General features: G+C 34.4%; 1 protein-coding gene across 1 annotated transcript in view; it reads left to right on the plus strand.

The window, feature by feature from the left end:
* The window catches only part of LOC112692993, a 348,829-nt gene that overhangs the window by 238,983 nt on the left and 95,899 nt on the right, over positions 1–13,947 (plus strand). Inside the window, exons 8-10 of the mRNA XM_025567839.1 lie at positions 1,676–1,764; positions 9,543–9,868; positions 10,579–11,696. Coding sequence (XP_025423624.1) covers positions 1,676–1,764; positions 9,543–9,868; positions 10,579–11,696 — 1,533 coding nt within the window. The remainder of the gene's footprint in view (positions 1–1,675; positions 1,765–9,542; positions 9,869–10,578; positions 11,697–13,947) is intronic.

Genomic DNA, 13,947 nt, shown 5'->3' on the forward strand with positions numbered 1-13,947 from the left:
GGAATGATATAAATACAGTGAGAAGTCTATGTGAAAGACTTATAACAGCGGCAAGAAGAGTAGGATTTCAAATTAACAAGGAGAAAACAGAATATATGGAAATAAGTAGACAATGGTACGGAAGACAAGCAGAAGAGTTTCTAAAGTTAGGGAATTATAGTTTCAAAAATGTATCACAATTTAAATATTTGAGTAGAATGATCAACCAATCAAACAATATGGAGTATGAGATATTTAAAAGGATCCAAATGGGCAACAAGTGTTATTACGCAATAGGTTACTTACTTAAGTCAAGAATACTCTCAAAGACACTTAAAGTTCAACTATAGGCCACACTTATAAGATCTATAGTACTATGTGTAGCACAATATTGGACTGTAAGGAAAAGTGACGAGTCAAAACTGAGGGTCTTTGAAAGAAAAATATAAAGAAGGATATATGGACTATGTCATGACCCGCAATCAGGTGAATGACGTAAAAAACACAATGAGGAGCTATATGACCTGTATAATAGATCGGATATAATAAAGGAGATAAAAATTAGAAGATTGAAATGGGCTGGTCATGTGTGGAGGAAACCTGATGCTATGACAAAGACGGTCTTACTAGAGAATCCAAGAGGGAAAAGACTACTAGAAAGACCTCGAATACGATGGGAGGATTGTGTCAAAAAAGATGTAACAGATTTTTACCCGGAGGAAGATAGGCATATGCTAGCGCAAAATCGTGAATGATGAAGGCAGTTATGTTTGGATGTGTGGTCTAAAAGGCCGTACTCAAACGACTGTAGGTTATAATATGAAAACCTAAATTTAATTTCACGAACTTACTCTAGTAAACACCAAACTCATACAAATGTCATCACTTCTAAATCAAGGGACTTGCAATTTTAAAATATTAGATGATTTCACTATGGTTGGAAATAATAAAGAAAAACTTTGAAATTGTGTTTAAATAGATATTTTAATAAATACATTAACATATTATTTCAAAATGAGTATGTAGAAATACATTATTTATAACGTATAAAGTATAATCTGGCAACAACTCAAATATTTCTATGTTTAATTTTCTACGGAACTTGTAATATATATGTGATTCTTAAAATGTTGTAGGATTATTGTTAAACACTAATGAATACATTTATAAACAATAATTTAATTATAACAGATTCAGTTTTTTTTTAATGTTAACAATATGACTACTATTATTCTAAAGTATTTAAAGAAATGTGTTTTATATAATCAAGTACAATGAAGTATTTTTTATAATTTTCAAATATTTAATTTAGAAAATATTTTAGTATTATTTAATAAAATAAGATAACTGGCTAATTTTTAAAAATAAAATAATTCTTTTCAATATTTTAAAATTAAATTATATTTAGATGCTTATACAATTTTGTCTTTAATATGTACAGCAAAAAAAATTACAAATTTAAATATAGTTTGCATACGCAGTGTTAATGATGCTTTATAACTTGCATAAATCTTGTCGATAAAAGTATAGTTGTTTAACTACCATGTTTAAATTTTGATTTATGTACGATGATATTAATATAAGTTACGGAAATCAATAATTTTTGAATGTTTTTATTTTTATTAAATATAAGAATATTACAATATGGCTTATTAATTATTTTATGTACTTACTATATTATGTTTTTGTTTTATAGATAAATTCAAAACCACCGGAAAATACATTTAACAATGCTCCACATAATTCTGAAATAAACTCACAAAAAACAAAAACTCAAACAGTCAGGTATATATATATTTATATGGCATTGTTATTTTAATAATTATTACAATTATACTCATTAAAATTAAGTTATAATTTAAGTAAAAAAAATAATAAAAAAAAACAAATCATTATATGCTCTACGTTGGATGTATTTGTAGATTATCATGAGTTAATTTTTTTAATTATTATTCAAGAGTTATCTTAACTAAAAGTTTATATTTTTATTTTTTATTACATTATTTATGAATCAAATGAATCCATAGTTAAAATATGTTAGGTCCTACATTTATCGAAATAAATCCGGTAGCAGAAGGATACATCTCTTTGGCAAAATGTTGAGCACAACTTATAGAAATATGTTTATATTAAAAATATTAAAATGATTCTATACTTAATTTTCTGTAATAAACAATATTCTATGAATGAATGACCATACAGGTTAAAATAATAACGGGTTAAATTAATAAGTTCAAATAAAAATCCGATTAGTGTAAATTATTATTGTATTTATATTAAAGTCATGCTTCAGTTGCTAGTATTTATTACGATAATTAAGCAAGGAAGCTTTTGTCCACATACTATAAAATATGCTATTAATGTATTCATAAAAATAGTGTTTTAGTTTTTAATTTAGATAATATTACATATGTAAATGGTAATATTACATACGTGTCGTCTATATCTAATAAAATATGATGACTCCCACGTAAACCGTCGCAAAATTTAGTAAGGCGTTATTTTTGAATATGATGCGTGTGATGTGAAAACCATATTAAAATATTTAAACCTCATGCAATTCTAACTTTTGTTCATAATAACTAGGGAACGGATTTATATGTAAATACATATTTTTATTAAAACGAGATATTTAAGATTCGATAAGAAATGTTCATGATTTAAACCATTAATATGATGCTACTTTTATTTTACATATTTTTATATAGTTTGGTATAATTACATATTTTTAAAATTTTACTAATTTGTTAATATTTTTAAATATATTTTATCTTTTCATTCATGCATCTTCTTTGTATAAAAGTACAAGAAATTATTTCAAATTTGGATCTAGTAACTTCTATCGCTATTAGAAAATCTCAAAATATTATGCAAAATGAAACATTAAAACTAATATAATTTTCATCTCAGTGAATTTTAGTTTTATTGCACATACATTTACAAAATTAGAAACAAAATATTTTCTTAAATGATGGTATGCAAATTGTCGAATCAACGATTGCAAAATGAAAATTAGTAAACGGACCAATAGGATATGCTGTAAAAAAGAAAACGCATGCTGTTATAGAAAAAAATTCCAGGCTATATTGATTTTAAATCAATCAATGGCATAATGAATGGCAGACACCCTTCTAAAAATTTGGAATTATTTATATATTATTAATAATAATTTTTTTTTAATTAAATTTTTTTCCTACATATTTGGATGTTTTTAGCACATATTTTATAAATTATATTTACACACATATATATATATATATATATATTTCTATATTTTTATTTCTATATTTTTAGAAATAAATCCGTTCCCTAATAATAACATCATCATTAAAATGTCGACCATTAAAATTAATAGATAAATAATTCAACTAGGATGCAATTATCTATAGTAGTTAACAGGTTCGATCACACTTTTTATATTTAACTCATTATGTGGTCCACGATTGCGTGTTGTATAGTTGCTCGGCGTTATATGTTTTATTTACTTTATTTTAATCCATAAAATGTTCGCTCGATTTTTATCCCTTGAAATCACATCATACTTAGTACTTTTATTTAATTTTCCTTTTAATATAATGTATTTAAAAGTACAAATTTACATTAATTATATAAGTAATATTGATTATTGTTTTTCCTACTGGCTAAATATTATACAAAATACAACCAGTCATTAAAGTTATTCAACATTTTAATAATAATTTTCATACAAAATGTCAAAACCGTGGTATTTTTCTGGGAAATTCATAAAATATTATTTATGTATTTTATAGTCTGCATAGGACGGAAGTATTTTTGGTTCTAAAATTTGAACATTGGAATGGTGTATGTTCTTTATTATTATTATTATTCGATTTTTAAGACGCTCAAAATATTTTAAAAGTTTCATATGACATGGATGACAGGAATCATTTGCAGATTTTTACTTCCTATATGTAACAGTTGATGTTATAAAATAAATTACTAAATCAAAGTTTGAGAAAATTGCGTGGTAGACGAAATTGCTCGTCAGATTAAACCACGATTGAACCGCATTGCCTGGACCGTTAAGTTTTCCCGTATACAATCTTACACTGTATACACATTGTCTTACACAGCATAGAATACACCAAGATTCTACGGGTGCAGTGTTTAGCATTTAGTCCCGAGACTTTCGCCATAGCTCTCGAAATATTCAACATTATAATAATAATAACGAAATCATTTATGAACTATCGATCGCCGGAAATACACTATTACGTTATAGTCATGTAATCCCGATTTTACGCGACGAAATTTTCTGTCCGTCGTGGAAAACCGTAAAAATAGCATGTCGCACGTGATTGACAAGTCAATTTCGCACTGTGTGCACAATTTTTGAATAAACGGTAAATTAATTACTTTGCATCGAACGGTGTTATGATGTGCGCAGAAAGAATTTTGAACACTTCTGAAACGCGCTGATACGTCTGCATTAATTGTACCCGGACTATCTTTATATGCGGAGACAATTCTGCGGTAGACGACACCACGTATCTCAGAGTTCAGATAAAGCCAGTGATTTTGCGGTCACGAAATAATAAAAGTTCTTATTGCTTTATTGCTACGTGGTAAAATATGATAGCTGTATGATATACCACATGCAGATAAAACCATTCGAAAATAGCCCGTGTACTGCACTGTTTGCGAAGCCAGCGGGGCTAGGTGGCTGCTTTAGTGATAGATATTTTTTTTCGTTCCCACTTTCCACCAAAAGTGATCGATACATATTCCAGATTAGTGGCGTAGCCGGGATTTTTAAATGGGAGAGGCTAATCACTTTTTTAGTAAGTAAGTAAAGTAAGAGAGGATATGAGAATTCACCCTTAATCCCCCCCACCATCTACCACCAAGTTTTTAAATGTAATTCAAGCATTTTAGTATAGTTTTAAAAATATTTATTAACATATAATTTATAATAATAATAATAATTTTGGTTTCAGTGTTCAGTCACTTGCTCCACTCTGAAAGCTGTATCCTCTGGCGAATTTCTGGCAAATTCAGTTATTATTTCACTTTCATCGAATTGCTCTTTTTTATTTATATTAGCCATAGCTAATCCATTCAGTCTGTTTTCCGACATGGTGCTTCTTAAATAATTTTTTAAGTGATTAAGTGCAGAAAACTTCTTTCCGGATTGGAAGAGGTAACTGGTAACGTGGCGAATAATTGTAAAAGTATTTTAATGTTAGGTTGAAGATTGGTGTAATGAGAGAGTGAATCAACAGCAGAATTCGGTTTTGGAATAGTTTTTTGACTCCATTGTTGCCTCCGTATGAACAGCTCAGCTCTGATTGTAAATGAGGTATCATCATGGAGATATTTTAGCAGCTTTAATATTTTCATCGTCATGCATATTTAAATTGGCCGGAATAAGTCCTTCAAGTGGCATAACATCAATAAGCTTTTGATTAAAATGAGCATCCATTGACTCTATTAAATAGTCAAGAAAAGGAATAAAAGTAGAACATTTAAAATATATTTCTGGATTTTCAGAAATAAAGTTTTCTCTCTGAATTTGCCTTTTACATACGCATGGCATTTTTATTTTAATATTAACACTTTTTCTCATATTAATAACGTCATTAAATATTTGATAGTGATTCGCCACAACCTTGCGTGATAACCATCGAAAAGATAGTGATAATTATGGTAGAAACTAGAAGTATTAGTAATCTGTAATATCTATGCCAAAGACAAACAACTGTTATTCGTTAATCGTCAAAATTTACTTTATACCAAAGGTTTAAAATACTTAAATAAAAGTATATTTGTATATTGTATACTAGTTTAGTAGATAGATACACTATACATATAAACACGGCCCATAGAAGGGCTATAGCCCCCTTAGCCCTCCGCCTTGGCTACGCCACTGTTCCATATAGAAAACAATGTAGTTCTTTTTTCATATTATTTTCCATTAAGATTCTCAAAAATCAATTAGTACACGCGCTTTTAAGCTGCTATAAATCGTATACGGTGAACGCTGTACAGACTTTGTTAATGAACAGAAATCGGATACGGTAACATTAAATAATCGTTTAGTGTGTATTATATAAAAGCAGCTCTAATGAAAGAATAAACATAATAATGGTCTGGCGGCCGACTGATGAAATGTTAATGTTCGCAGGTATTAATGTTTCGGAAGAAATCAGGTTTCAATCATTGCAATTATGATGTAGACGTGACATGTATGCCACGTGAACGATTTAATCAAAATTTAAAAATTTGATATAGTCTGCAGTAAACGTAGAATACTGTACACAATATATACATTGTTACGGTAATATATTGGTCATTGTTAAGCTTTACAAATCAAATTTCGATTGAATTTATTAGCGTGTATCTCACCCAATCGACCATCAGGTAAACCCGATGGCAACGTAATAATATTAACTAACTGTACCATGATGACTTATCGTCTTGCTTCATTCGTAGTGTATTAATTACAATTAAAATTGTTGTATTCTATTTGTCAGTGCGTTATTCAAATATTTGATTTAATATGACGGTTTATTTATCGGTTTATGGGCTGGAACAATCAAAATATAATATTCATTTTAATCAGTGCTATTGCCAAGAGGGGAATGAGGGGACTACCTCCTTATATGTTGTGTGTATATTTGTGTACTAAACTAGTATACTACTATATGGTATTCAAGTATTTTAAGACATTGGTACTGACTAAATGTTGACAAATAATGGATGTTTGTCATTGGTAAATATATAAGTTTATTATTTTTATCGTGATTACTATAATATTTTTGGTGGTTATCGTGAACGTGATTGTAAATCTCGTTTAACACTTAACATTTATTAACATTTAATAATTATTATAGATTTTATACCACATTTTATACCGTGGTGATGATACCGCTGCTGACCATCGTTAATTTATTATTAATGTATTATAATATTTATATTTTGATAAATATTATTAAAAATATTTTAAAATGCTGGAAATTAATTTTTAAATTTAGTGGTGGTAAGGGGGAGGGGTTGAACTCCAAAAGCATTTTTACCTTATCTACCCAAAAAAGTGGTTTGCCCCTTTCATTTAAACATCCTGGCTACGCTTCATAATTTTAATCAACTATTATGATAAATGATTTTTTTTTTTTTTTTTTTTTAACTAACAATTATAGTTCATAATCTATAGGAAATCTTTTAGGCATAACTATTTCCTATTTGGATATTATAATACATTACACATTTATAAAAGTATCAGAATGTTATTCTCATCTAAAATAATAAACATTTGTAAATATATTAAACAATTAAAAAATGCATTAGTTATAGTTGTTATAACGGATTTGTAACCAAGTTGCGGTTTTTAGTTGGTGAACAGTATCATATTGTATAGATATAAACGCGTGACACTTTTCGATTGGTCCATCCTAACTTGGTGACAATATTTACAATCGATAATCATTTCATTCATGACTGTCTGCCGAGCAGTCAATGATTTTTCTTTAACATTTTATAGTTATTTATCACTTTTATAGATATAAAGATACACTTACAAACATATCCATTATATTTCAGCTACTTAGCATACTACATATGATATTCTTATGCAGATAATATATTATTTTTATTCTAACGGCTGAAATTCTCTATAAATACTTCATTACGTCGATTTGGTTTGAATTAATTTGTTAACTTATTAATAACGACGTATAATCTGATTTAACTGATATTCGAGAGGAGCTGCGATTTATCAACCCACCCAGGAGTTGATAAAAATTACATTACAATGTATAAAGTAATATTAATTAATTATTTAATTAAGTAATATTAATAGGTAATTGTTGTTTTTTATGATTAATTATTCTAAGAATAGCATCATCAATACGTGTACAATAATTATGTACAGTTCATAGATTGCCATTTTATGTCATTATGTCAGAATTTTGTTTTGAACTTACATTTTTTGATTCAAAAATACTGCAAGATTGATTCACAATGTCTCTTGCTTAGAAATTATCTGCAGGCTAGAAATTAAATTTGAATATTAATCAACTAAATGCTTATATCGTATTCATCACACCACAATTCGAGTTTCTAAAACTATCCTTAATTCTGTATTACATTTTTGTGAAGTTTACTCGGCCGAACAATTTTCCATGAGTCCTGTTTTTCTACATTTGAATTGCTCTAATCGTCTTCAGTACCTATTCGTGAAATTTCCAAAATTATTATCTTTTCATAATTTTACCAACTAAAAATATCTATTTAAAGTTTCAAATAATTGATACCTATTTATATGTATAAGGTCGGGTGTCTTAATCGTGTTTTCTTATAGTAGTACTTTCTTCTGTTGGTATAGTATTATTTCTAATTATTACCAATTATATTTATGGGTATTATATTGAATAATACTGTTCTATGATAGAGCGATGTAGATATAGATATCTTGGTCAAATTATTTTTGTCATATAGTGAATTTATAATTTTTAATAAATATGACCTATAGGTTTTCATATAATCCGATATCAACGTAAACATGAATAGATTAGTCTTGGAACGAAAAAATATATTGACTCTTTAACAAATAATCATATAATACATTTTGGTTGTGGATTATTGGCTCAAGTATAATGCAATAAGCAGATTTCTTGATCAAGTGTATTATGAATTAAATAATTTGAATTAAAAATGAATTGTATTTTAAAAACTATTCTAATGACGAAAATATTATAAAAATATTACAAAGTTAAATTTATAAAAATTCCTCAGTTCTTGAACATTTTTTCTTTGATTAAAAATAATTGTTGATTTAGTCAATTAAATGTAATTAGATAAAATATATGCACAAACATAACGAGTAATTATAATATAATAATATTTTATAAAAATAAAATATTTACATTTACCCCAGTCTCCTTTATAGTTTTAATTTTTTTCATTTTTGGTCTCACATATTACGGATTTATTTTCGCATCAAAATGAATATTATGCGAAATATACAACATAGAGAATCTCGTCAAATTTTAAGAGCACAAACTATTAAACTAATTGACACATTTCAAACCTTTTGTACAAACAATTTGCATATGTCATTAACAAAATACCGTTTGGTATAAATAAACAAAAGCTGAAAAACCTCTTTCCAGGATATATTATGCGCCTGTTTATTCGGGATTGCAATCAACCAGCTATAGTCCCGACGTGAGGTTGTCTGAAAAAAAAACTCTTTTGCATACATATAAATATAATTTATATACAAATAAATCGTGTTACGAATGTTTTTTTTTTTTTTCTAACGAAAGTAACGGATGTATATAGTTTCGTTGAAGGGTCGCGACAACGGGTGTCGGATCAAACAAAACGTAATGAACGCGGTCGTACGTTCAGTTACGTTCGCGTAATGACGCGGTCGGCGGACTCGTAGTCGGGTACAAGACTTTTTCGCACGTACCACTATCGTTTACAGGCCACCGCGTGCAGATTCGTACCGTTATTATTTACGATTGATTTTTTTGTTTCCTCCTCCTATTCCGGCTTTGTTCCTCCGAAACGTAATAAACGTGCCTGTTTCTCTACAGGTCCGACAACGATGATTCGCCCCGCGATTCCTTGTCGTCGGATGGCCAAGCACTGTTGTCCTTCAAGAACGCTCTGCACATGGCCATCGATCACGGTTCGTTGGACGTGGTGCGAACACTTCTCGAGAACGGCATCAACCCGAACGCCGGCGGACACGTTCCGCCGGATGCGCACCGGCAATCGCGGTCGCAGTCGCCGCCATTCACCGCAACTGGGCTCGTCGACGTCCCATCGGCCGGCGATGGCCAGTGCACGATCGACGAGGACGCGGCTCTCGGTCCGGCGAACAAGGTCACCGTCTTCGCCGATCGTCGCACGTGCACAGGTACGTGTCTCCCGGAACCCCCGGCGACCATCCCCTCCCCAAAAAATCTAAACTGTAATTCGATAACGAAAATGTCCTACGGAAACGTTGCAAGAAACGACACATTCGTTTCCACGTTCAGGACAATGTTCTAAAGAAGATTCGATAAAGCCCGGGTTTTGATCGAAAATCAAAACGTTAAAAAAAAATATTTCAATGGACCATTCTAGGCATTGCACAATAGTTGTAGCAAGTGCGAAAAAAAAAAAAATATACGATCGGCGTAACACTGTGTTCTGTAACGACGCGCAAAGTGACGCAGGCTCAATACAGTCATGTGAACCTTACGCTCCGTGACTGTGTTCGAGGAACCGAATATCCACGTGTCGTCTCTTGAAGTTGACTCGATGCGTTCGAACGGGTTACCGCAACAGCTGTTTCACCACTTGTTCGGTCCAATTTGTTTTTCGTGCGCTGCACAATCCAAGTACGACGTTGGTGCAGCTCTCGGACACGAAAGAACGCGTTCGCGTTAGCGTTTCGACAAACCGGTTTTCTGCATCCGTATTCGTGTTCGCGCCGACAAAAGATCCGTCGTACGTTTGTCCGTGCATTGGCGACAGATATTTCTATCGAGACGCGTACCGTTACCGTAACCGCGACGTCGAACACGTTCGAATGAGCAACGCGATAAGATTTGTATGACAATAACCGTTCGTTTCACGTTTCAGACGTGCACGTGCCGGCGGCACGCGAGCCACGGCCGAACCGAGAACTGGTGATCGTGCCGGCGTCACCGTCACCGACGTCGGCGGTTGTGGCCATCGCGGAGCGCTCGGCCAACCGTTCGGTGATCCTGCGGCAGCGGTCGCTATCGCTGGACAACGAAAAGCCGCTGAAAAAGAGCCGAGCACTGTTCCAGAGGCTGCGGGCCGGTTGCAGCAAGTTGATACGGTCCACGCCGGCCGAGCTGTACGTCGGTGGTGGCAGCCTCGGACATCCGCAAGCCGTGCCGGTCACCGTCACCGCCGTCGCCGGCCCGGAGCAGCCGAGGAAAGCGACGTGTGCGGCCGCCGGTTTCATGGCCACCGCGCCGGTCGAGCTCAAGGGCATCATGAGCGAGCTGCGCCGCAGCAGCGACGTAGTCCGGGCCATACTGTGGAACCTGTCATTCCGGGACACTTACAGCAGCGGAAACGTGAGCGACATAGACAGCAGCAACGAGCTGGACGTGGACACGCTGTTCGACCGGCACGAGCAACGCCGGTACGCGGACTATGAGATGGAGAACGGCGGCCGCTTGCCGCTGCTCGATTCGCTGTCGTCGCTCCAATCGTTTCAGTCGCTATCGTCCGCCGGCTCGTGCTCCGCGGCCGGTTCCACGGCTCCGGAACCAGCGCCGGCCGTTTTCAAGCTCCAGTTCCAGACGTCGCCGCTAACGCAACAGCAGCCGTCAATGCAACCACAGCCACAAACTCCGCCATCACCGCCGCCGCCGCCGCCGCCGCCACCGCCGCCGCCGCCGCCACCGCCACCGCCGCCACTGCCGTTCAGACGACCACCGCCGCCGCCCACTTTGCCGCTAATGACCGTGCCGCACGCGCCGTCGCCACTGCAACCGGAATCGTCGTCGCTGTTGAGCGCAGACAATGACGACTGTCCTGCGGTCGTGCCAAAAATGATTTTCAAGATCAAGAGCTCCCTGTCGCTGGACCGCATCAACGAGATGGCCCACGTGTACACCAAACGGTACCTGATGACTTTGCCGCCGCTTTTCTTGGCCGTGGTTCGGCAAAACCCAACCGTCATCTATCTGCTCCTCAAGCACAGCGCGTCACCGAACATTCAGGTCAGTCATTTAATGCTAACGATTACTGTTACCGGACACGAATTTTTTTTTTCCTACCCTTAGAGCTCTCGAGGGTATTAAACACATCGTTTTCATGCGCGCTGGGTAAAACAAAAACCTATTCTATTGTCAATTGCCTTTCGAGCGAAGAGTATTTTATTTACATTTGAACGGTATAGAATTACGGTATATCGCAATCGGTACGGAAACATTTTTTTTTTTTTTTGACAGGTCTAGCTAGATTTCGTGGAACCCCAAACCCTGGACACGCGTACTAGACCAGTGGTTTTCGAACCAGAGGTTGCCAAAATATGAAATAACTATTTCGGTTTATTTGTACATTATCATTATGATAATCATTGTTGAGAATTACAATTGATCAAAGGTTAGGATCGACAATAAAAACGTTTTATTGATCATATTAAATCATCACTACTTTTTAATATTACCATAATAAAAGGGTCACTCAAATTCTTTGTGAGTCTTCGAGTCGTGGCCTCAAAAAGATTCAAAACCGCTGTGCTAGACCTTTACGTTAGGATCGTTAGGTGAAATAGAAATGTACATTTTGTCAATTTCATAGCGGTTGGGAGTGTATTCCGAGTAGACATTTATTTTAGTGGAATTAAACATACGTCATCATATCGTAATTTATATCATGCCACGAACGGATTACTTAACTTATTATATACACTTAAATGTGACTATTCTGTTTGTATTATTTTCCGGAAAATGATTTAAAACAAAAAAAAAAAAACAACAACAATAGGTATTAAATTACTGTTCGATTCCGATATATAAAAGATTTTTTTTGATTTTATAATTTCTCGTTTTCAAAATAAGTAGTTCAGTAGGGCACACCGACTACAGTCATATTGTGTAATATTCTTCGACTTCCGAATCTCGTGATTGATCGTATAGTTTTTTTCTTGTGTCTCGGTCACGGTTTTTTCTTTTGTTTTGCAGTTAAATCACAAATTCCTTTGATCCAACCGTAATACAGTCGCTAACACGGTACTGTATTATAATATAGTGTTCGCCGCATTATCTTGTACACCGTTCGGATCGTTGAAGGTGTATTGTATGTCCAGTACGACTTGCGGTCGGGTGTGTTCGCTTTTACGGCGAGATTATTGAGATTATTCACTCGCCAACGTATAATGGGGTCTGTTAGGTAGTGAAATTTCACTGAGTGATATTGCGCGCCTCGCACTCGCCGTAATCCGTTTACCGGCGACATCGATGATTCGGGTCCAACGGCAAACACGGTTTTGTGTGCGGTGAAAACGCGACGATAACGCGAGTTAATATTTCCCAAAAGAAACAACAAAGGCTGGCCATGGCGATCGCATCGTAGAACAACAAGCAACAGCAGCGCCTGGTCGGGCGATTGATTCCCTACGGTGACACCGCCGGTACTACTGATGCGGCTGCTGTCAACGCTCTGCCCGTAAATAATATATCGTCAATTGATTGGATACGACTGTACATGAATATTGCATGAGTTCGGCACCGAGAGAGACCGCCGAGTTCGGACCGTTTGAATCGGGTTGTTTCCCTTTCTCGGGCGGGTTATTTTATCGTATTTATTCACACCTCTGACCGTTGACGCCGTAATAATACCTCTTGCGCACATATTATTATGGTATGATAATACGATCAGAATATCGTATCATCCGCTTAACGTCCGTTTGACAAGGTCGTTCCGTGTCATCCATATATTAATTTCTAGAATGTTTTTCATTGGATTTCCGTACCAAACGTTTTCCATAACTTCCCAAATGTCTACGGATAGACCTTGAATATGACTTGAGGTCAAACTCCATGCGTATGTTTACTGATTGAAGATAAATAAGTAATTCGATTGAATCATAATGTCCCCACAATAACGAGTCCACGTCAGCGGTACTATATTGCTCGTGTTGTTTGTTTGTTTGTAAAAAGAAAAAAATTGGAGTACACATCCTCGGCTTAGTTGTGAATTACGGTCCACTATTTAGAAGTTCTTAGATCTTAGTGCAGATGAGTTAATCTCACTGAACGTCTCAATACCAATTTTCAATCATACGCGTTCAAAACCCTATTTTAACAAAAATATATATTAATACATATTCATCTGGTTGTTTTACTCGTCTCGTATATACTCGTATGTACGAATATAAATGTATAATAGTGTAAGTAGACGAAAATAAAGAACTTTTTATAAACGATCGTACCTACTCAATACACTACATATCGTGGTTAGGTCAAT

Source organism: Sipha flava, unplaced genomic scaffold (assembly GCF_003268045.1).
Source record: "Sipha flava isolate LNK unplaced genomic scaffold, YSA_version1 79_pilon_pilon, whole genome shotgun sequence".
Taxonomy (NCBI): domain Eukaryota; kingdom Metazoa; phylum Arthropoda; class Insecta; order Hemiptera; family Aphididae; genus Sipha; species Sipha flava.